Source organism: Falco cherrug, chromosome 7, assembly GCF_023634085.1.
Source record: "Falco cherrug isolate bFalChe1 chromosome 7, bFalChe1.pri, whole genome shotgun sequence".
NCBI lineage: Eukaryota > Metazoa > Chordata > Aves > Falconiformes > Falconidae > Falco > Falco cherrug.
The window spans coordinates 20,411,507-20,436,455 of record NC_073703.1 but is presented as its reverse complement, the minus strand read 5'-3'; the positions used below and the strand labels follow the sequence as shown (position 1 = coordinate 20,436,455).

At 42.6% G+C, this 24,949-nt stretch overlaps 2 protein-coding genes across 10 annotated transcripts in view; one reads left to right on the top strand and one right to left on the bottom strand.

Moving 5' to 3' along the window:
• Positions 1-14,401, top strand: part of APBA2 (amyloid beta precursor protein binding family A member 2) — a 106,310-nt gene extending 91,909 nt beyond the window's left edge. For 3 of the 5 annotated variants that reach the window (XM_055716599.1, XM_055716597.1, XM_055716598.1), the window contains 5 exons: positions 2,204-2,383; positions 4,302-4,514; positions 5,334-5,453; positions 11,072-11,212; positions 12,648-13,749. In XM_055716599.1, the coding sequence (XP_055572574.1) occupies positions 2,204-2,383; positions 4,302-4,514; positions 5,334-5,453; positions 11,072-11,212; positions 12,648-12,719 (726 nt within the window). In that variant the 3' untranslated portion in view covers positions 12,720-13,749. The other 2 variants (XR_008733223.1, XM_055716600.1) reach the window with 2 other exon arrangements.
• Positions 14,402-15,460: 1,059 nt separating this feature from the next.
• The window catches only part of ENTREP2 (endosomal transmembrane epsin interactor 2), a 145,872-nt gene continuing 136,383 nt past the window's right edge, over positions 15,461-24,949 (bottom strand). For 4 of the 5 annotated variants that reach the window (XM_055716591.1, XM_055716594.1, XM_055716592.1 and 1 more), the window contains 4 exons: positions 23,020-23,610; positions 18,624-18,698; positions 17,571-17,899; positions 15,461-15,657 (listed from right to left, as the gene is read on the bottom strand). In XM_055716591.1, coding sequence (XP_055572566.1) covers positions 15,472-15,657; positions 17,571-17,899; positions 18,624-18,698; positions 23,020-23,610 — 1,181 coding nt within the window. In that variant the 3' untranslated portion in view covers positions 15,461-15,471. The remainder of the gene's footprint in view (positions 15,658-17,570; positions 17,900-18,623; positions 18,699-23,019; positions 23,611-24,949) is intronic. The other variant, XM_055716596.1, reaches the window with a different exon arrangement.

Genomic DNA, 24,949 nt, shown 5'->3' with positions numbered 1-24,949 from the left:
ACCAAGCAAGGAAAACAGAAAAAGCAAAGTTTTTTGTCTGTTTCTAACTTGACGTGAGAGACGGGTATTAGTGAGACATAATACTAAACATTTCTGGCCGTTGTTCTGTAGGAACAGCTTTAAATGGAATTTCTGTCACATCAATTAAAAAAGAATTGAGTTCTTCGGTTCAGACAGTTGTATCTCACAGCTTGAATATTTTTTTTTGAGCTAAGCAATCGTTCTCATTATTTTAAAGCAATTAAGCCCGTGAAAGAGAAATGTCGTTGTCTAAAGGTTAGAGGACTGGGCTGGGATTGTTCTCAGACCTAGTTAGCTTTGCTGGGGAGACCTTTTCAAGCAACTTAATTACATTATCTCTAAGTTGTACATAATGCTGAAGACTTTCATAAACATGCATAAAAACTTGGGAGATAGAGATGAAATTAAGATGTGACAACTGGTACTAGCACTGATGGAATAGACTATGACAGACCTGTTGGTTTTGAGGCTGCAGAACGGAGGCAAAAGCAATGGGACCAGCTACAGAGGGAACAGTGGCACTGGAGCTGGAAAAAAGAAGTCAGTAAGGACTGGTGATAAACTTTAATAATGGAATGATATAAATATGTTCTTGATGCCTTCTGTACTACCATACTACTACAAACCTCTTGGCATATTGATACGCTTTGAAAAGATGTTTTAAAATATGAAGGAACAATTTCTGACTGGCTAGGCTAATGACGTCCTTGATTTTCTAAAATCCTTTTCCAGTCAAGCAGGTTGGTGCTTGGGTGTCCTGCAGCACAAGTGAAACGAGAAAACCACCTTGGTGCATCAGAGAAGCACTGGGTATCTGCTGGGTAGGTTGCAAGCAGATACAGGTTTACAGCGTTATCCAGAAGCCCCTGTGCATTCATAATGCATTTTGCATGTACCTACTGTCTAAGAAAGTGTGTTGCATTTCCAGAGTAGTTTTATAGGTTTGATTAGTGGTATTTTTAGGGAGTTACATTTTAAGATGCAATTAACTCCTCCTCAGGTCATTGGGAGTTACTCATATGCACAGGATACAGTACCTGGAAACCACAAATACAGGAAACTCAGCGTGGCATCCTCCTGTGAGCTGCAGTAAACTCAGAATAGGGGAAAAAAAAATAATTCCAGTGTAGAAAAAGTTGACTACAAATGCATTTACTTTTCTGTACCTCTGTTTCTCTGTGTTCCAGTGCCATCCAGTGGAACAAGAAAGTAAATTTTACAGCCATTCATTCTTTAATTAGTTGACTTTGCAGTGTGCTGAATATGCACTTGTTAGTATTATCATCATTATCATTGTCGGTTTCTGTAATTTCTTTCTAATGTCTACATATTTCTGACACGTCCAAATACCAGTCACTGTAATTTTTCATTAATTGTGCTCACCGCATAGCCCACTGTAATGGGAAGTCATCTTTTATTGCATACTGTAGTAAAATGCATGCGCAGATAACTGCTCCAAAAATTAATAAAGACCCAGGGGATTTCAAAGAGTTGTTCTTAACATTAACAAGCTATAATCGTGGCTCTGGCTGTGTTCTCAGAAGCCTCCCTGACATTGCTAGTCAGAGCGTTAATGGGAATAGCTACTGTGGATGTGCAGTGGGTAGGCAGGGCTGTCACTGGTTTGCTGGGAATATGAGACAGGTATCATGGCAGTACTAGGAGAGCAGATGGTTTTGTTGAAGCAGCATTTTCAGCCCTATAAAACCAAGGTGGAGAAGCAGCAGGTGACACAAGCACCGAAAGCATCAGTGCATGCATGGCCACGCATGCATGTGCAAGCAGAGCACCCGTTCCCTCCTCATCCTGCAAACACGCCGTGCTCAGCAGCAGGGTTTGTGACAGCCTGCGAGCTCTGCTCCACGCTGGTACCAAGCCAGGACCCTGCACTGTTTATTGGAACACGTACATAAATAGCATATGGCTGCTTGCTACTGCAACGTGCTGATGAAAGGAGATCAGCAGGGTTTTTAAATGGAGTTTGTAATTTGATTTTGGATGTAATGAATTCTTTCTGTACAACTGACCTTAAAGTGACTTTGTATCCATACTGGTGCAGCAGCTTTGCAGCATCCTTTGTTTTGTCTCCGTCTTAAAATCCAGTTTCTCTCATTTGTGATAGTTTCAGCGGTAAACTGTTGACCAGTCCTTTCTCTGAGCTGTGTTTTGTTCTACATTCTAGGCACAGCTGATAGCTCAGTCAATTGGTCAGGCTTTCAGTGTGGCTTACCAAGAGTTTCTAAGAGCCAACGGAATTAACCCAGAGGATCTCAGTCAGAAAGAATACAGTGACATCATCAATACCCAAGAGATGTACAATGATGATCTTATACACTTTTCCAATTCAGAAAACTGCAAAGAGGTAAACTAGTTTTGAAATTTCATTTCAGATTGATCCATTTTTTCAGAGTAGTACTGATGGAAATAACTTTTGGTGTTTTAAGGATGACTTTATATCTCAAAACGTGTTACTTTGTCGATACTGTGCTACTAAAACCAGCTTTGTAAGTTTTTCGAATTTCTTGGTTTTGTTTTCAGGGTCTTTCTACAAAAACAGTAGTAAAGTGCATTGACTCCTGACATAGATAAGCTGGGTGCTATTCGCAGTACACAGTGTCAGGTGTTTTTATGTTTTACCAATGTATTGATACAGAAAGAGAGATGGCAATCCATTCTGATGCATGTTGAAAGTGATTTCTTAGGTAACAGATCGAGGACCGTGAGTCCAGGATGCTGTGGCACTGAGCAGGCCAGTTCCTCTTCCCCTATCAGAACACCAGCAGAACTCCCACACGAAATGTTGTTTCACACTCCTAAGAGGTGAAAAGGCAAGAATTTCCCTCAAGTGCCCCAAATTACAGAAGTGTAACTACTTACATTTGATTTTGGATCTAACGGATTTTTCTGTACAACGGCCACACATTTCACATTTTACATTTCTTATAAAGGTCACTGTAACCCCAGGCATTCCAAACAGGAACGCGGCGAGCGCAGTGGCACCCACATTCTGCTTGGTCTTACTTCGCTGCAGTGTGGCGGGCGCTGGGGTCGTGTTCCAAAGCTCAGGCTCCCTGAGCCCTAACGCAGTCCTGCTCTGAGATGAGCTGCGGCTTGGTTCCTCCTCCCGTCCCACCTTCCCTGCTCGTGTCTTCTGGTCTTCCAGGCTCTGTCATACGGGGGGGGGTGGTCCTGGGCAGAAAGCATTTCTCACCCGTACCTGCTGATAGAAAGCGTATGATCTGATGTGTAGTTTTATACTTCTGCAGTCACTAGGTCTCCGTAAGCTGTTCCCGTGTGCATATAAGCCTGGCAAAATATTTCTCTTGTAGCAATTAAGGGAAAGTTCAGTTGAACAGGTCTTGGTTTAACTTAGAATCGGAACAGAACAATAAAAATGCGTCACATTTCAGGGTGATTCAAGAGGTCGTTATTTTTGTGGCACCTTTGCTTCTGGTTGGTTTATGAATGTTTGAGCAATGACAGAGTTGTGGCATACTGGTTGTTTCGAAGCCTTGTTAGATAGCTTCAACAAAAGTCAGCTGACCTTCGTGATTCCCCTAAGTAGGGATGTCCCTGTCGCTCCATGCTTAGAAGAAAATAATTCACAGTATTTTAAGAGTATGTTCTCTACTTAAACTCTTACTCCTCTAAGTTAGATGTGCTATGATTACTGAGCAGTTAATGTCTCCATATCTGAGGAGAAGTCATCATTTACATTGCATCGACACATCAGGGATCTTCGGTTAATGTGCTAGGCACAAGTATATCCAATAATGTTAACAATATTGATAGCAACAGTAATAATCAAGAGATCCTTGGCTGAAAACAAGGACAGATCGACCCTGAGATCAAGAGACAACCTGAGCAGTGGTGGCAGAAGCGGAGCTGAACTCAAGCCTGTGCTCCAGGCACCGACTTGGTCACAAAACGTTACAGCCTGCCCCGCTGCCAGGCTCCAAGCAGGACAGAGACATTCGGCGTTCCCTCATTTGATAGTCCCACCGTGTTTCTGTAGCGCCAACCAAGGTGTTCGGGCTTTGCTTATTAGAAGGACCTATGTACTTGTTCAACAAAGAAGCGGAGTATACCCCTGAAAAGAAATAGGTATACATTACACAGTTTTAACAGGATTTTTCAGGTCTTGCTGCTACCTAATGGCAAAGAATAGAATTATTTTTGTAATTTGTAGGTGTTACTCAGGAACAACTGAGATGGTAGTGCTCAAGTTTAGGTAAATCAAAGCAAAAAACATTATTCTGTTTTTTTCTTTTTAATTGCAGCTCCAGCTAGAAAAACAGAAGGGAGAAATTCTTGGGGTAGTGATTGTGGAATCTGGATGGGGATCCATTCTACCCACCGTTATCCTGGCTAACATGATGAATGGAGGCCCTGCAGCCCGTTCAGGAAAACTAAGCATCGGAGACCAAATTATGTCCATTAATGGGACCAGTTTAGTTGGTCTACCTCTTGCAACATGCCAAGGGATCATAAAGGTACCCCAAATTTACAACTATATGCTGTTATATGCTGTAGATTGTAAGCCAGCAGAGATGGATTATTCTGACAAGTGACCCTGTAGAATACCAGCAGATACGATTTTTCATATCACTGAAAAAAAAAAAAGAAGAAAAAAAAAAAGAAGTAATCTGTCATTAACAAAAAGTAGAATTAGAAACAGAGATTCAGGGGTGACAATGTACAGAAACTTAGGGCTGGAGAATTTGACTGCAGCTTTGTTACTGGACTATAACAAATGAGGCCAGGTCTGAAAAACCTGTCTAAATCAAGTTTCAGGCTTTCCCCACAGCCTCCAAATTAAAATCCGAGGATTAAAAGCTACTATGCTTCTTCAGGCTCCATGTAGCTGAAATGGATGGAGGCTGGTAGAGTGCAGAACAGAACAAGTGAGTATGTGGAGATTCCCTGGACGTGACGGAATCTCAGAATGCATCATCTTTAGTCTCCAAAATTAAATCTAATGTCCGTGCAGATTTACCAGGAACAGCAGCAGCAGATTAATTAGCAAGATGCTGGTAAAGGGCAACCAGTAGTCAGTTTGGGTTTTTCTTGAAAACTTTTTTGAAGTTTCTACAGTAATTTAAGGCAAAGTTTTGATACGTTTTGTTGGGCCAAATAGCTTGGGAAATAAATGAAAGAGAGAAATGTATCTCCAAGTTAACAACAGATTTCTATTAACTCTCGCTGTTCTTTCTCAGATCAGCTGCTTTGCACTCTTGCAATTAGGAAATGACTGATCAAAGAGCAAATTAAGATCCATTCCAGAAATAATTAATTTTTGGAACATCTTACAGGGTCTCAAGAACCAGACACAAGTCAAACTGAACATTGTCAGCTGTCCTCCTGTTACCACTGTCCTCATTAAACGGCCAGACCTGAAATACCAGCTGGGCTTCAGTGTACAGAACGGAATTGTAAGTTTCTGTGTTCAGTGATTGTTTTGGTTTGTTTATTTTTTCTTTCAAGAAACACACTGAAGTACTGAAAAAATCCTTGCACATGACCTCACTTTTTGTACTGTGATCCTGTAATTAATCAAAACTTTATAATCACATCTCTGATATGATGGAAATAGACAGCACCAGGAGCACAAGTACTGCCATTCCTGAGGGATTTTCCTGCATAACACAGCCACCAGATTTATAGTCCAAATCGTTTGGTGGAATATCTGGACCAGCTAATTCATGTATAATTGTCAGGAGTGTGCCAGAGCTGCAAGGAAAATAGTTATGCTGAAACAGGTTTTTACAATTATAACAGTCTAATCTTAGCTCTGATCCTGTTTCTCTTTCTTAAATTTCAGCACACGTTCACCAAGACTTTTAATTTTTCTTTTGCTCTGCATAATTTATTTGGCTCACATGATAGTGGACAAGGGAACTTTATTATGACCTCCTCTTGTTAAAATGAAACACCTCTCGCTGCAAGTAATTGTAGAGGTTGTGGCCCAGGTGTACCTTCTCTGCACACCGCAGTTTCCCTGCAGTAACGGCAACAAACAGGAGAATGAACATGCTGGTGACATTCACCCAGTGCCGCTCAGGGTCCCTCTCTCGTAGTTCTTCCTTCCCAAGCCGTTCTTCGATACCTTTCCAAAGCAAACTCCCAACACAACTAGCTCAGGTAGTCACCTGCTCTGTCTGGGGGCTGACTCTAGCATTAGGGACTGTCTGCAGTGCAGGACCATCACCATCTGCTCTTCCTCCAGTCTAGGAAAAAAAATAAATCAGGCTGCTAACACAGAAAACCACATCACAAAGGACAGTGGGCTCTGGTCCCCTGTTCTGTGAAACTCATCGATTGAAGTTGCCAGATTTCTGTTTGCCACCCTGGGAGGAGTCGCAGGTAACTCTGTAGGATACGATTTATGGGTCTTACTGTGCTTTAGCAAACAGATGGCTCGTTGGTGGAGTTTCAGCTCTGCTAGCCATCTCCAAGTTATTACCGTACCTGAGTTTTAAATGTCCCTGCCTAAGATCTCATCTCATGTTGTGGACACAGTAGAGCTGGTCTAAAGAACGCTGCTGCAAGCCTTGGTCCAGCTGGAAGCGCTCTGAAGTGGTAATAACTACTACAGGCTGACATCCTTAACAAGCCGAGGTTTAAAGTATTTGTCATGATTGTCATGATTCCATGATTAATGCTCGAGTAGAGAGAGGTCTGTGAAAACATACAGAAAAATCACGTGTTGTGTATTGCTGTCCTCTTTGCCTGCGCTTAACCCCCTTGCAACCTGTCCATACGGTTATTGCTGGTAGTTCACTCTGTGTGAGCAAATCCCGAGTCTCGGGATAAAGAGGATGAAAGGGATGGGATCTGGTTTTACAAGCTCTCACAGAGGGCACCGAGAACAGCATATCACACTCAATGAGGCATTGATTTATTTCCTAATTGCTTTCCTTTGTAAATCTAGTATGTTCAGCTGGTGCTGCGATAAAAAGAGGAAAACGTATTTAAGGAGCAATGAGCGATACTGTGCTGTGTTTGTCAGGTCTTTTAGGAGGCCTGTCACAGCGTTGGTGGAGGTTGGGTCAGGGCAGGGGGAAGCATCAGGCCAAGGTAGAACAGCAGCAGCATAACGTTTCCTCGCGTGGCTGGGGCAGTGATGAGTCTGTGGGACGATCTATTCTGCTTCTCCCAGCTCATCATCTACATAGTTAGAGCCTTACTCAAGTGAATCCTGCAGACGTGGTGGGTTTCTTTTGCAGCGTGCTCACTCCATCTGCTGGTCCTTTGTCACACTCACCGCACTGCGCCATCATCATTCGTTCCATTTACATCAGCAGCATTTAGATGACACCCAATATAAAGTTTACCAGATTCAGCATAAAGATCCTTCTCGGATAACAAAAAAAGAAAGCCTTGTAATACATTTCATTTACGAAGAGTCCGTGTTTGAATATCAAAGCCAATCAACAAAAAAGAGAGAGTAACATCTTTTGTTAGGCTGCCGCTACAGACAGGCTCGTAGGGCTGTAAATCCTTGTTTGGATAAAGTCGATCTTACTGCACCTAACGTTGGGAAATGTGACTCTGAAAAGTCTGTCTCCCTGGCAGTTCAACACTGAACTTCTAAAAAGCTGTTTTGTAACTGCCAGCAAGTTACAAATTAAGAGAGGATTCAGAAATAACATCCTTGCTCTTCATTGGCTCAGCGTTAGCGCAGCACAGAAATAACTGGTTTGCCAAAACGGCTGTAATGGAGTATCTCCTCCCGCCATGCCATCGTCATGCATGCACATCATGCACGTCACGCATGCAGCTGGCACTGGTGTCCTGCGCCTCCATGACAGTGGTTCTGCGGTGGCTGCTCTTTGCCCTGCCTCTCTCTGCGTGAGGCGCACAGCTGCTGCCCAGTGCAGCCCATCAACAGCCTGGGGACACCGGTACCACCTGCGCCGGGTTTGCTGGTGCCAGGGTATCAGGAAGGTGCAGAGACCAGGCTGCTGCAGGTGACACTTTTCTTTGGATATTCTGTGTCGTTTAATTAATGCAAAGCCTGAAGTTGTGCTTCATGGAGCACCGGTAGTGCCAGCTTTTGGGAGTTCTCCTTAGGGAACAGCACAGCAGCATAAATCAGTGTTAATTTTGCAAAACTCCCCTTGCACTAATGATGCAAATACTCTTCATGGCTCTTGAAAGCTACCGATGTAGTTTCATTGCAAAACCACAGCAATCCTGGGCGAAACTTAACAGAACAGCCAGCTCATGCTTTCTTCCTTGCCTTCATTTATATTTATTTAAACTGTCTGGGGAAAAATATACAAGGTTTAAATAGAGTAATGTAGGAGTGAGATGAGGAGAAACGTGGTTTAATAGGTTATATTTAAGGCATTTACACAGAATAAACAGTTAGTTTGCCTTGCACTCTTCCGTCCGTAAGGTTTGCTGCACAACGGGCAGTTGCAATAGAACTGACCGTGAAGCTGCTGAAGTTTCACCTCTGACGCGCTGCAGCTTGTCTAAGGCACGTTACAGAACCTGTAACAGCTGAACAGATTGAACTAGTATGGTTTACACCTTTTTTTTTTTCTTATTCTTGTTTGTTTTTTTTTTTTTTTTAATTCAGTCACAGTAAATAAGAGTATAGGCTCTTGTTTACAAGAAGATCCAGATCAGTCATGCTTTATTTAATGATACAGCTGTCGCCACGCTCAACAAGCACAGCAGGCTGAGCAATCCTGGCTGAACAGAGCCGTGTTCGCTCGGTGCTGCTCAGCCTGAACGTGCCAGCCTGCCCTGCCCCGGCTGGGCTGCCTGCAGACAGCCCTGGGCACGGGCTGTAGTGCCGTGCCTTTCTTCCCGTCTGCAGCTTACCAGGACCGGAGAGGGACCACGTTCCTGAATGAAGAGGCTGCTCCCCATGCCTGAGGCTGTTAGGAAGCGCAAGTTCACTGATGGTATTAAAAATGCTGTGAGAGCCAGGAGATGAAATGTGCCCTGGACAGATGTGCAAGCCCTTAGCTCTTCCTTTATGCCGGAAGGGCGAGAGCTCATGTTTCCCTTCACTCTGACAGCTTTTCTTGCAGCTGGCTGTACGGCCTCTGTACTTGCTTTTACACTGCGACACATACATTTGCAGGGTTTCTTTTGGCACGTTCTGCTTTTCCTCCTTTCAGACCACCGCACACAATCCCCGACAGCAAGGAGCAAACTGCTACTCTACCAGGGAGCTGGATTGAGCAGCTTTCCGTGAAAGAGCAGACCATGTAGTACCGCTTATGTGTCAGCTGTGCGATTAGAAGGCGGGCTCCCTGCAAAACAACGTATTGTATGGGGCAGAAATCTAAGATGCAATTTCTTTGAAGGGCCCTGATGGTGCCTTTATCTATAAAAGTCCATCAGAAGTGCTCTGTGAGCCACAGCGGGTAAAACTCAGCCACTGCTGATAGCATGGTGGAAGATAAGTCTTACTCAGGAGAAAGTTTGATTTTTCTAGAAGGCTGAGAAAGGCCTTTTATAAACAAAGAATAACTATATATTTTCACTCCCTGTGGAAGGGACTTTGTTTTTTTACAGCGCTGTTGTTTGTGACAAGGCATTTAAAGGAAACGCCAGTGTCATACAGACGAGATTCTGCTCAACCCCAGACCATGTGTCACCTTCAGGGTGTTCCAGCTTGGCCCTCTCTCCACATGCCGTGTTTCTGAATTAGATTACAAACTCAGCAGGACACAAGCCACATCTTATCGTGCTTGTAGTAAGCTCGGAGCAAATTCCCAGATCTCAGCAAACAGCTCTTCCCGTCGGAGTCTAACCAGCGGCAGTACTGCAGCAGCCGCCGCTGGGTGCTCCAGCACTCGTTTCCTCCAAGAACAGGTTTCTAGCAGTAAACAAAAGGTAAAGCCTTAGCACTGCTAAGCTCTGCGCAGTTCCAGAGCTTTAAGCTCTGCGTTATCTGCCTTCCGTGCTGCATGAGCTCAGCCTTCTACCGGGGTTCCCAACACGCTGCCTGGCTGCCCGGGGGCCCTGCTGCAGCACGGGAAATGTTCTGTTACATTCCCCCTGCTGGATTGAGATTTTTCTTCTTGCCTCCCCACCACGCACGCTGCAGCCTCAGCAAACATTTAAGTAGCAGTGCCTGCCGGGACGGTGCCTGGGGAACGCAGCTCTTCTTGTAGAATTACCCCTTGTTGCAGGGGGCATAAAAGGCAAAGCATGTGCCTGGTTCTTTACTGGTAGCTGTGAACCAGCAGCCGGACTCGCTGCCTTCCTAAGCTCCCTATGGCCAGCGGTGCTGGAAAACTTAGTCCAACCCCCGGCCGTGGGCAGGGACATCCCCCACTACATCGGGTCACTCCCAGCCCCGTCCAGCCTGGCCTTGAGCTTCCAGGGATGGGGCACCCACAGCTGCTCTGGGCAGCCTGCGCCAGGGCCTCGCCGCCCTCGCTGTAAACAATTTCTTCCTTGTATTTTTAAGATAAATCTTTCCGTACATCTCTGTGGCCCTTCTGACAGACCGCCAGCTCTTGGTATGGAATGTCTGGATGGCATCATCCTTTACCCTCAGCTAGAGTTTGTGCAGGGCTAAGGATTAAGCTTTCTGCCTGTTTTTTTCCATGTATGTGAAAACACTGCTGTTGCAGATTAACTTTTATGTAGCACTTTTTATATTTCCCATTATTCAGAAAAAATAACGTGGTAGCTTGCAGAAAGAGTCCAGGTGGCACAGTCAGAAATATTTTAAAATTATTTTTTTCTGCTATCCCGACAGTACATAAACTCCTCTCTTCCCCAACTCCACTTTTACATGGCTGCTACCTGTATCACTGTGTTAGGTATTTAAATCTTCCCAGCCCATCAGAATTATATGTAATATACATAATAATAAAAATAAATAATGTAATTTGCAGGATTTTTGAAAAACCAAAACCCAAACCAGCATTTAAAAACTCAACAGTATTGCTCAATACTTTCTACAAGTATCTTCTGGAATCCTTACGGCATCAACACTCATTAGTATGTATTAAACCCTTGTAACTGCTACATTATGACCTTGTGAACATCAATAAACTTTGCTTTCTCTTGACAGATTTGCAGCTTGATGCGAGGTGGAATAGCTGAGAGGGGAGGGGTAAGAGTAGGACACCGTATTATCGAGATCAATGGACAAAGCGTTGTTGCTACTGCTCACGAGAAGATAGTACAAGCGTTGTCTAATTCAGTGGGAGAGGTAAGAAGACAAGTACTGAAGGAACTCACACTGTGAAAGAATCTATGTTGCAGTTGAAAAGAGTATCTTAACGTAGTATTAAAAGCACCACCTCAGTAACCTGGAGTTGAGCACCAATAACAAACAATTAACAGAACGGGTTTTGAACAATTAGATACACAGTCACTGCATTTCCCCCCTCTTTTTCAAGAGTTCCTGAACCTTCAACCTACTGTTTGAATTAAACCAAAAAATTAAAGGAAGAAATAGCTTAAGCATGTTAGCAATGAAAATGTCTCTTGGCTCATCACCATAGCATCTGCCGTAGAAATAAATAAACATTCAGAGGGCTGAGAGATTCAAATTTTAATCAATTCATTTCCACTAACATTTCCAACTTACCTTGGGAATAAGTTAAGACATCCATCTCCAGTACTTGTGGAGAAATCAGCAATGAATGAAAAAGACCCTCAGTTTATCGAAATCCCTACCGAATTTAGCAGCAGTATCATACACTGCCCTGGCCACATCCTCCTCCAGTTCCTTTGCCAAAAATCAAAGAACTTGTTTTCCTGTGGAAAATGATAACTTGAAAAAATAATGCCGAGTACGTGCCCGTTGCCAGGAACAGAGCTGTAGAATTCAACAGAACCTCCATGCCTTCATGGCGCCTCTTTGCTGTGTAGCATCTCCCCAGACAGAGGGGGACAGTATGGAACTTCAAGCGTGGAGGGACCAGGATATCGAGGCAGCGTGTGGCTGGTGCGGGTCAGTGTTATCAGTTAGTAAACTTCACCTTCCTTCCTCTTGCATTGCCTGATAGGCGCTTACAGCCGCTAGTACAGTTCCGATGCAACCCCGATTACCTGATGCCTTTAATCTTGTTAAGTCTGAATCCCCCCGACGCTTCCTCACAGCACAGCCCGTAGAAAGAACTTAGGTACGCCAGCCGTGAGAGAGCCTGTTCCACCGCACTCCACTGGCGTTTAAATATCAGGTGATAAAGTCCAAGTTTGCGTTCAGAGGATCACACTTCAATTAGGAAAAAACATGCACCAAGTGACATTCCCACAGGGAAGGAAAATGGGAGAAAATAATCTCAAGTTTGGTTAATACCAGAGCAGCAGAATGAACGTTCAGTGGTTTGTGCTGCTGCTTTTTTACGGGCTGTAACTGGAGTAGGGTGTAACAATAGGAAGAGTCTTGGGCGTCTTTTTTAGCTACGTGATGTTGCATCCTGTCATCATGGTTTAAATAAAACCAAAAAAAAAAAAAAAACCCCACACAGAGCAAAGACAGCAAACCAGCTTGTTAGAAGCAGAGAACTTTGAGCTAGGAACGTTGGTACTGTTCGCGTCTAGAGAAACCAGGTCACTAAAGCACTGGTACCGCAGGGAGGGACACAGGTTGGCCCTTCGGGGTTATTTTAAAGTGGTAACGATTCTGTTAATCACAGATTCACATGAAGACCATGCCAGCTGCCATGTTCAGGCTTCTGACCGGGCAGGAGACACCCCTGTACATCTAGCCTGCGACTCCCTTGCGGCAAAATAACTTCAATGATTCCATCAGAGCTGCAGCCCTGGTAGCTGAAGAGAATTTTGTATTTTGTATGGATGAACGGCTTCGAAGCTGACCTGAGGACTCCGAAACAAGGAACAGACAGGTGTCTCTGCCTTTTCTCTCCTTCCTTTTTATTTCTTTGCCAAAAAGTGATGAGAAGGATGGTCAAGGACAATAATCACTGACAAAAACCTTTGTAAAACATTTAAGTATTTTGCAACATCTTCTAAACTCTTTTCTCATAAAACTTAAAACATATTTATTTGTAACCTTTATGTGGAGTGATGTATGTATGTCTGTCTTGTTTGATAACACGGTGAATGTGAATATTTGATGAATGAGACTGCAGGAAATGGCAAAGAGAAGCAATTGGAGAAAGTTATGGCTGCCTCAAGTTAAAAAAAAATCCCAGTCCCATAAAGTGGTTCAGTACCGATGGCTTTGCATAATTTTCAAACTGGTGCCGAATAGATGGTATTTCAGTGGAAAGGAATGTGTGCAGTTACAACTTTTAGATTCTAATGTAAAGAAAAAACCACTGTAGTACTTGGTATTGTTATTACAAGTGTAACCTGTTTGGCAAGGTGTGAACATAAATATGTAACAAGTGTTTCATATGCTAAATAAAGAATAATTGCCACAAGATTAAAATCAAAATATTTATTTAGATACATATTTATTTTTAATGCTTGTGATTTTTATGATTTAACAGAGTTATTTCATGGATAACTTATTGCACAGGCTGTGTAATGTGTGTGTTGGGCTGGGGTTTTTTTTCTTTAATTTTTGCATACTACCATTTTGTTTATATTAGCTCAAAATGGGAAAGCCATGCTTACCTGTTTCTGTCTTTTATAAAGTATTCTTACTCCTAAGGCGATGTGTTCTGAATGTAAATTGTTTTGACAAATAACCTAGCACCATCAGCAGTATTAGAATGTGTGTAGATAAAAAAACTAGTAGTAAAGTTGTATTCCTTATGAGATAAATGTTAATTGGTGTAACTTTTCGTCTAATTTTTTTTTTTTTTTTTTTGGCCAAGGCCTTGAAGAAAATACACTGTGACTTAAGAAGCCTTACCATGCAGTAACTAAAGAGCTTTAGATGACTGTACTTCAAGGAGTAGTGTGTTGCATGCAACTGACCTTAGGAAAGAATTAACTTACTATCACTAATAAATCTGAAATAATAAAGGAAGCTTGCTTATTTTGTTTGTTGTCTAAGTTCACGTAATAAAAAAATACAAGTGGAAGATTATTTAATTCTTCATCTAAGTGCAGTTGCAAAGGTCACAGATGTTAATTTTTTATTTTTTAAAAAGGAATTAATCTCCTGAATTAGGAATTTGTCTGTCATTATCTTGAGAGTAGATGCTTTCAATTGGCACACCTTGCTGCCACTGGATGTCACTGTAACTTCACACCAATACAGAAGCATGCTATAATTAAAATACATTAAAATGGATGATTCTGTAAAACTTAAACTACCCATCTTCAGCTACATTCCTTTGTGACCTTTTCACAGGGTGTCTGCCCAGCTCAGAGTGACACAAATGAAACCAGTGTATGATTAAACCTCAAATGGAAACTAACGCTACTGACAAGCACTGCTGCAAAAAAATTAACGGCAACCTGTGGTAGGTTCTTTATGAGAACCTTTTGTTTAAGGCCTTTCCCATTTCCTCCGAGAGAGCCAGGATGAAGCTTGCACTGGAGGACGTTGCTGGCAGACCTGTGTTTATGCTGGTAATCAAATTAGTGTCAATGATACTTGCGTTTTAATATGATTTTTTTTAAAGATCAATGTTAAATAACTTACAACTGCAGAAGAACCACAAGGACATGTTTTAGTAACACAGATGTCAAACCTACTAATTGGAGTAACAATCCTTTTTGAAAAAACATTGGAGAATCTGCTAGATAAAAATACATCTGACTTCCTGTCAGTTGGCATTTGTAAAAAGTTTGTGAAATAGCTGCTTTTCGGCAACGCAGGAGTGCGGACTTTGTCCCTAACGCACCTTTTGGTCACGATTTGCAGAATGCTTAAACATCTGTTTTCAATAGCGTGTGCTACTCCATTAATAAACTCATGAGCATTCAGAACAAAGTGAAAATGAACCACACTGCAGCCATTACTGTAATTTAAAAGGGCAACATACTGGGGGGGAGGCAGGGGGCAGCCCTAAAACTAGGACAGATCCCTTAGCCTGGCAGGAAAGACGCTGGAGAAACGGGCTGGAAGCAGCACTGTACGTGCATATGAATCACCTTTACATTTCTATCCAAATCAGTTGGTGCAAAAGCGAAGTCCAGAAATACTTTTTTATTAAAACACTCATCATAGTTAAAACACTTTGAGGTACATTAAATAAATACAACTTCGAAGTTGTACAGCCGGTCTCTGGTGGGTTTCCAATGCTTTTCAAGAAATGCTAGGCAGCATCAGTAGTATTTCTCCAAGTACAGTGAAATAAACGTATTTCTGCTTGGGAAAACATTTGTTATGACTTTACTAATAAATCAGTTAAAATTTTGCAAAAATCGGGGCTGAAATTTACATTCAGAAAAAGAGGTGTTCTCCGCCTGTTGATGGAAAAAAGTGGAATTCCAAAGGAAGACACTTTTTCCTTTTTAATTCATCCACTACTTGTATTTCTCCCAGTCCTGGTTTCTTCCTTAATTCCCTCTGCTGGAATCACATACCTGCGAATATCATCAAAGGATGGTCTCCCGGCAAACTCCAATTAAACTGTGAGGCCTGTCCCGCTCTACACCGCGAGTGATGTGGGACCTGCGTAAGAAGGCAACTGGCGAGCTCAGAGCACCACAGCTCTGAAGGTGAAGATCTTCTTGAAGCCGCTTTCTAGAGGTATTCACATTCTGCTGAGAACTCGTAATGACCTGTTCGGAAGGGCAGGAACGGAGAAGGAAGAGAGTGGGAAAAACAGGGTAAGAAACGTTTTCATGGATAAGGTTCAGTCCCTGAATATGAGCTCATTGCAGCTCCCCAGTGATGGGGGGTGCAGGCTCCCCTCGCACCCCGGCTCTACGCTGAACCCACACAGGCACAAACAGGGATCTGTTCCTGTCTGTATGAATGAAAAGGAAACCTGTGGGAAAGGCGGCGGCTCGGCCTTATAACTGACAAAGAAAAACTGGGAGCAAATGACACTGATCTGTTTCTTGCAGCTGCTACGCGAGCTTTGCTGCTGGCGGAAGAGAACGGCAACCATGCAAGCCTGGTGAAAGTTCAGCGTTAACAGAACTGTCAGGCTGCTTCACACATCTGAGTTACACAACGATTTTACCAAAAAGTCTGCTGCTTCTTAAGTACATTGTTGGGATGCCCTGGACTTTCACTAATAATGTTTTTTGTCTGAAAAAAATAACTACCAAACCTATTCCTTTAATGTGAAAACCCCACGTGTCTCCCTGGATCTAAGAAATCCACACAGGACAAAACCTGGGCCATTGGTTTCTGGGTTTATGATCTACATAAAACCTACAATTTTTTATACTGTTTTGTTTTGTGAGAAGCTTAATTTTCTTTGAATGAGAAAACCAGTTTTCAACTTTCTAAACTTAAGGATGTTATGACCTATGAAATCATAAAGCAGTAAAAATGTTGAAGTGTAGTTCCGTACTGACGCTCTATTGGGCATGTCACGATCGTGCTGCCTTTTTCCCCGTGCACCACGGAGGTGACACACACTGCTCCTCCTTTGTTTCATCCACTGGCAGCAGAAGCGATCTCGCAGCAAGCTTTGTTACCTGCTGTATGTTTCCTGCTACACAACAAACTACCTCCACCTGCTCTCTAAGTGTTACTACATCCTGGTGTAATGCTTAGCCAGCTTCCCTCATTCAGGCCTCAGCAGCAGATGAATACCGCTGAAATGACAGGACGCCAGCCGAGGGGAACAGCCCCCGAGCTGCACCCTTCCTCACCGCTCCAGCTCTGCGGGAACCCTCCAGGCGACCCGAGTGCGGCCGGGCAGCGCTAAGCTACGAGCGTTCTGCTTTTCCAATCTGACAACATAAAAGCATCTTCATTTCTCTAGCGGTCGTTCCGGTAGCAATACTAGCAAGGGGCGATTCATCACCTTGCTCTCTGCAAGAAGGATGTATTCTTAAACATGCAGCAGGTAATAACAGTTGCTGCCACTAGTAATGCCCTTGGTTTGTAGCGTCCCTTCCAAGCCTGGTGTCTGGTTTATTCTGGCTCACGGTGACAGGAGGCATTGTTCCTTCCTTCGGAGAAGCACAATTTCTCAATTCTTTTCCCTAAAAATAGCAAGGGTCGTTATGATTCTTCTAGCCAGGGGTAAGGGTAACTGTACTGCCGCTTTGACAGATGGTGGCCCTGCTTGTCTGTCTACCCCTTCTTTTCAGCTCGTAGCTTATGCTCTACCAAGACATTTGCCTGAAAAAACAACAGATCCGAGTCAGTCCTGGGCAACTCCATATATAAACGCAAAGCCATGTGCGGAACAGTCACAGGCGCAGACAGGCGTTGGAAATAAGAAAGGATAATTATCAATGTGTAAATCTGCTCCCTATAGATCTCCTAGGATTTTACTGTGCCCTGCTGAAGAATTTTAAATGCATTTGTGAGTGCTTCGTTGTAATATATATTTAAATGCCCAAATGGGCAATATACTGCCCAATATATATAAATTATTTTCTTACTAAAGCCACGTCATTATAAAGGAACTTTTGTAGGAGTTGTCTGAAGTACTTAAAACTGCAAAAGCATTTAAATAAGGTATTTGTCTATCACAGTTGAGCAAATCTGTAGGACAGAAATGGCCTACCTGGTCTATAATATTGGCACTGAAGATGGCTTCTTCCATGTGTCTCTCATCAGATTTTATTACTGATCGTATGCTGTTCACTACGTGACGTACTTCTGGAGGGAGATTACAGTTTGAATGTTCCAGAAATTTTGCCACTAAAATTTTTGTGTCTTTATAGGCCTTAAGGTCCACTAAAGAGTGTGGTCGCTGTTTTGAGACTGTGTGCAAAGCCTTTGGCTTTTGGTGTAGATCAATTTTCCTTGTATCCCTCTGTTTTCCAGTTGGTAGGAAACTGCTCAAAGAATGCTGACAAGCAGAGGCAGCCATATGAGAACCAGAAACAGGAACTAAAAAAGGGGGGGAAGAATATCTTTAAAGTAATAGTTAAAAAAAGAAGAAGAAAGAAAAAAAAAAGGCAAAACAAATATTGTCACAAAAGTTTTTGGTTTGTCATAAAATGTCTTTCTTTTTCTGAAGAGTAACAAAACCATGCAATCAAGGAAATGCTGCACAATCGGTCATTTTAATTTTTAAAAATTTAAAAAAACATTTAATGAGTCAAGAGTAAGGCTTTCCTATGAGCAAGAAGGATTGCATTTCGGATGAGTGGGTGGGTAACTGAAGTACCTCATAACTCACTGGTATTTTTGTTACCTCTACTTTCAGGGACTCTGGTTGACATAAACGATAAGAGGAAACAGCAGCTACTCAGTGTTATATATGTAACTTGTAATGGTTTAGGCCCAGCCACTCCCCCCCAACTTTAAGAATAAAGTGCCACTTATTTATAAGCCTCAAAAATTATAAGCAGTGAATAATACAAGAGAGTTTAGTAAGAAATACAGAGAAAACAAAAATGCTAAAGTAAAACAGAGGACTTTTGCAGCATTTATTTTCACTCACAAGGCTGGTTCCCTCAGCACTGTACATCACATAGGTACGCTGTTAGTGAGTTTTCTGCCCCGGACTTCCTAGAGTTTTGTTTCTCTATCAGAAGCTTGAAGCTTTTAATTATTTTTAAAATAAAAGAAGGAAACCTGTATGATCCTGCTTTAGAAAACTGATCCTCACCTGTTTCTAATGTAGCTGGAGATAATCCTGCATCTTGATGCTGGCTACATACAGGATTCCAGGCACAATTATCACCTTTAACCAAAGAGAGAGAGAGAGACAGAAAGAGCACGATCAACCATTGCTATCCTCTGCCCAAAGCAAAGAAAAATGCATTGCAATTTTCTATTATCTCCTTTACAGAATTACTCAGAAAAAAATACTACTTTCAGGATGTCCGTTCATGACGAGAAGCTACTGCACACAGCAGCGTCCCGTCAGCTGTTAACTACATAGGAAGATGCAGTTCCTGCTTGCTGCTCCCCTCTGTCAGGCGGCCACCAAATCCTAAATGTCTCAGGCCCGAGCGCTGAAGCTACAAAAGGCTCCCTCTGCCCCGGGCAGATCTCAGACCTTCCCGCTACTTCCTTGGCAGACAGAGCTTGTCTTAGAAAATAGGAAAACCAAGATGAACCCTTCTTACTTCTACAAACCCCAGCATTATATTCAATATTTCTACCTCTTTTTTTTTTTTTTTTTTTAATAGATTCTCAGTTCTTTGCAGGACAAATGCATTCCGCCGCTGATTAAATTAATGGGTAGGTGGCCACTACGGTTAGTGATGATCCAGTCAATAAGAAGCGGTTCCAGAGCCTCTGCAGACAGCTCTGGGCACGGCTGCCTTCTAGCGACGGCGTTTCTGGGATGCCAGCACAAGCACCAACGACGGTAAGAGCACACTACGCAGTAATTACCACTGCAGCCTTTTTGATTTCAGCCTTGTGACAGTCACCCCTTTGAACCCTCTCATTTATGCTAAGGCTGTTTACATTATTTGTACAGACTGAAAGCTGTTCTGAACTTCCAGGCGGATCAGAAGAGGTTTTCTTCTGTATCTTCAGGGCAAGTTTATAATGAAAAGGTGGTGTAACCCTCTCTGGTAGAGTGAATAATTAAATGAAGGAAAACAAACATAAGATGCTACAAACATAGAAAATCTGTAAGAAATTAAGCGAGACAGCTTCTATTCTGTCTTTAATTTGCTCTGTTATGTTGAAGTACTGCAACACACGAATCATGCCATGCTTATTAAGAGGAGACACTTCAGAGGTTCTCTCTTCCCATCCATCATTATGCTATCGAATGTACTCGTGGCACAGGCAAAACTACACCGCTAGGCATTATCCTGAATTATCTGGAACACAGGCACTACAAGAATCACTCAGGCACTTAATTCATCTAGCCACACAGTCTATCATATTTGATTATAAATTAAGTTTATTGTAATAAACACAGTGCTAGAAGTTGATTTTGTCCTCCTTTGCTGTGATAAACTTTACCAGCAAAAGACAGAAAAATGTGCAAACTACTTTCCCCCTCCAAGAGGGAACTATTACTTACAGAGAATATACATAAACCCGCCGTACTTACACAGTCTGGGAACTACACAGGGACTATAAAGGCACCTATTAAACTAAACTTTAATTCATAATGTCTTACTAGGAGTGACAGATATTTCAAAACAAATCAGCAAGCTCATTTTCAGCATTAAAGGATTAATGGGAGAATTATTGCCTATACATACCATAAAGACCCCATCATGTCAAGATGTGCTTGAAGCACAAGAATTGTGTTTTATTGACTTAAGAGTGCAGTGTTTTACACCAGCATTAGAACTCCCAGATTACTAAATCATTAGATCTCATTGCTGTTGTGTCACTATGCTGTTGCACGCGTGCAACATCCTGTGTCAAATAATTTATGTTCTAATCCACATGCAGTGCAATCACAGTAACGTTCAAGACCCGTTTAACAATTCTCTAGACAGTAAATTTCAAGGCTGTGCTTCTAAATCTCTTCACACTGACTTGTATAGGGAGGTTAATCCGAAGATAAATTAGTATTTTTTCTCACAGTAGGAAGTCTGGGTCCCAAGACAAAACCACACCCCACTTAGCAATCTCACCGCTGTATTTTCCCATTTGTGAACACGCCTGAAGCTCCCCCACGCCTCAGTTCTCCAAAGTCTGCAGTACATGTCACATGAGTAACTACTATGAATGATACATAGGTACAGCTCTGTCTCTCATGCAGTCAGTCTGTTTGGCCAATTCTTCTACTCCAGGGTGATTTTAAAAATTAAGTGTATGTTAGTGAGAAAAACCCAAACACTTTTTCTCCTGGGTTGGTTAGTTGATGGAGCTCAGACTGCTCCCTTTATCTTTGCCTACTGTTTGGCACTGTGGATGTATTTAAAATTTTCTGCAGTAATACCAACAGCCAGTCACGAAAAATCTCGATCAAATGCCTATTTGAAGTTATAAAGACTATAAAGGATTTCAGCTATGTGTCACAGCTTAGAAAAAATAAGCTTCAGGGCTGCTACAAACAGCTGGTACGTGTTACCAGAACTGCGCTACCTCAAAACCAGGTTGATTTCCAAATAACGTTCAACAAGAAGTAGAGGAAGGGGAAGTGATGTGAAGTTGTGAAAACCTCCACAGAGAAAAATTTTTCAAACTGTAGTTTGCCAAATGTATAGATGAAAGAAACAGGCACATCTAGACTCAACTGCTTCTCTGGAAGGTTTCATTTTAAACAGTCTGCTGTGGGCAGCAAAAGGACAGCAGGCTAGGTCAGCGCAAACACGTTCCCTCAGTTACTTCTTCTCTTGCTCCTCTCTCATGTGTGTGTAGCAGTGTCTCTAGAACCATCTCTGCTCCTTTATTACAACTTTTGCTAAGCCTAGTTATGTCTCACTAACGTGCAACCTGTGTCCCTCAACTCACGTAGGGCTAAGAACTTGGAAATTAGTCAAAATCATACCCATAATGCCGCTTCTCCAGAAGAGATGACGGATGTATTTAGGACATGTTAAAAATGAAGGCAGAACATCTGCGCTGCCAGGTGTCCCTGCAGGCAGCTAGAACATGCAGATACAGCTGCCCACAGTAACCTCACTCAAACGCTACCCAAAGAGCATATGGAGCACAATATTGAGAACTTGCAGAGCGTGATCCAGAAGAGAAAGGGCAGTTCTTGTCTTTGGCACAGTAGAAAGGATTCAGCAATTCCTATGTACTGCCTGCACGGCAGCTTCAGAGCACGTACATCCTAGCAGAGTGTATTTCATAACATAAACGCAGACTTCTAGATGAAAGACTCGCTTTTCTCGGACAGGATGCTAAGGCTAGATTCCTGAAGGTAAAAGACATTCAATTACTGAACTAAGTATGAGGTCTCTGAAATTCACAGAAACAGAATAATGATGCAAAAAGAAGTGTAGTAGAACCCACACATCATCTTCCTAAATGAAACCAGTTTTTTCAACATTTTGTCCACTTTTGTTTTGAGCTAGTCACAGGATTCTTCCTCTAGACCCCTTAGAAAGCTCAGTGAACGCATCTGTAGGAACACTGTCTATGGCAGGGGTCCTCAAACTACGGCCCACGGGCCGGATACAGCCCCCCAGGGTCCTCAATCCGGCCCCCGGTATTTGCAGACCCCCCCCGCCGGGGGTTGGGGAGGGAAACCAAGCAGCCACAGATGACTGCCTGCCATTTCATCCACGCGCCGGCCCCTTGGTTAAAAAGTTTGAGGACCCCTGGTCTATGGCATCTTACAAAGCTTTTAATCTTTACTTTCAAACCACTTCTCCAGGTTACCCCTTTGAACCTCTCTAAACAGCTTACATCCTTTTCTGAAACCTGCACTCTTCAAACTGTTTAGACCATTCCTGCTATTATTTGATCGGGTTGTTCTCTACTCAATCAAACGTTTCTTTTCCACTAACAATCAGACTTTTATGAAGATACGCTGGCTCAGCTAACAACATCTCTCTTCTTCCCTGCTTGTCTAAAAGGAGTTTCACAGCAGAAGATGCTTATCCACAACACCAAAAGCTTTGCTTTTCATTTATCATCTTATCACGTGCCTCATCTTTCATTTTTTTTGTCTTTTAAAACTTTTCACTGTACACTCCAACTTGCCGCTACACAGTCACGCTCTGTTGCACCAATACTGTCACCTTCAGGAAACACAACCCGCTGTATTACAAGCATGACAGCTCAGTTAATCGCTTCCTAAACAGAGCCCAGCTAGCCTTCTACTTCTTGGTTTAGCTTCTCAATATAATAGTAATAGAGAGGTGGAAGCATCTACTCAAGAGATGGTTTTCTGAGCGGTGCAGAAAGGCTGGTACAATTCAGAAAAGCCAAAATTAATTTCACTCTGTCACTATTCCCATTTCCATTCTTCTTAATTTTAAAATCTAGAAAAAGTGCACATGGAACCGAAGCCTTCGTACGTAAGTCAACCCTTGTCGGAACGTTGTATATGGTTTCCAGCAGCATCAGTCGCTGCATAAATCACCACTCATTTGTCCCACGCTCCACCAGCCCTGTGGCACTGCACCTACCTTCTGTGTAAGATGAACATGATACAGGGTCACTAGTTGATCGGACTATATTTGAAATTCGGCATTTTGTAATGTGATGCTGCCGGACAGCACTCTCGTGGCCGCTCGCATATGATGAAGTATTTGCGGGCCCAAAACGGGGAGAAGTCTGGGAAGGGACAGGAGGCTGGCTAAAGTCCACACAGCACATTTTCTTTTGCTTCAGCAGCGGCGTGGCATTGCTCTCTTGAGCAGAACTCGGCAGTTCTCTTTCTGAGGGGCTGAAATGCTCTGAGGAACAGTCCGAGGACCTGCCATGGGCACAGTTCTTTTCTTGTCCTTGAGACCTGTCTGTAGAGGCCCGGCTGTGGGAACTGTCATCCTCATCAGGACAACCCTCCGAGCGAGTTCTGTGGAACCTGCAGCGGGTGCTGTAACCCAGCATGCTGCAGCTCTGGTCCGTAGCCCCTTTGGGGGTTGTACAGTAGGGAGAGAGATCTGCAGAATGGAGAGATCCTTGAACTTCCAGTGAACAAAGATCTTCAGAGGAGTAGCTACGGTCTGGGACATCAACAGCCTCAGAGACCATCAAAGAGGTGCTCTCAACAGAAACTGCAAAACAAGACATTCACAGAAAAATAAAGACTTTGTGCCCCTCCCCCATTTCCCCCACCCCATTTTCAATACACTGCTTTTAATTTAGCAATTGGCAAGTACATTAATAGTTACTCAACAGCTTTCAGATGACAGACTGCCAAAGCAAAAAGGAGACTGAAGTAACTGACTTGTTTCTGGTGTCCCTCAGCAAAGACAGTTTGTGCTGTCCTCAAGAATTTGTTTCAACTAACAAGCATGCTGGGGCACCGACAGCACAGCATCAGCTGTAGCTACATTTGGATGGGAACAGCTCTTTCACTACTGGTGTCTCTGGTAAACGGTGAGATTGTCTGTAGTAGAAAAAGTAAAACTTTATAAAAATGCTGAAAAAACATGGTTCTCATCACTTTTAAACCTATCACTGCTGTCAATATTAGCTTTGCACCTAACACTTTCCAATCAATCATCAGCTCCCTGAAGCATTTATCCAAGTTCTTTACAAATGAGAATTCACCATCGTTTTGTGTGCCAGAGATGTTCCATACCTGACACACACACTTCAGGTAGAAACAAAACATTCTGTGCGAGGCCACACCATCTTTGAAGTCCTTTGTATTAAAAACTGAGACTGTTAACACTTCCTCCATCATGTCTACAAATATGTTAGGAGTGAAAAAGGCCCCCTGCATGGAAGTAAGTATTTGCCTCTGCATTATTCCCCAAGTCATGTCAAAAATAAAGAAAATAAAACTAGACAATCGAGTCTCCAGGCCCCAGTAATACAGACAACACTTCTCCCATATCAGACTGGAGCTCCTTGAAGTCCTACATCTAAAATCAAAATATTTACAAAGTACACATCACATAATTCTATTCAGCTCGGCAGCCTCTTACGCTCTTGTTTTGCACAACAGCTGTCACTAACCATATTGATGAGACAAAAGTATTTAACTGTTTTGTTCAGGAATAGGAAAATAGGACCTTTTAGTGAATTGGAGAACATTTGTTAAGTGCTCCCATGTTTTGTGGTCTAGGAAGCAGTGAGCTTTCCTACGGTATAGGGAAATTAGCTATCAAAATGAAAATCAAATATTCATGAGGTTGGATTTTATGAAGAACATTTTCTTCTTACATAAAATGAAACAACGACTATTTTCTTTTGGGCCTTCCAGGAAATAGATTTGTAACACTTAGAAGGCCATCATAACTTTGCCAAAAAGGACATAATAATCAATAATGGAAATACCTCTATACCTCTACATTACACTAAAACCTCATAATATGCACCATTTATTATGTGTTAGGTGCAAAGCTGCAGTGGCTTATAGGGCCATTTGTATTTGTGATGAGTCCC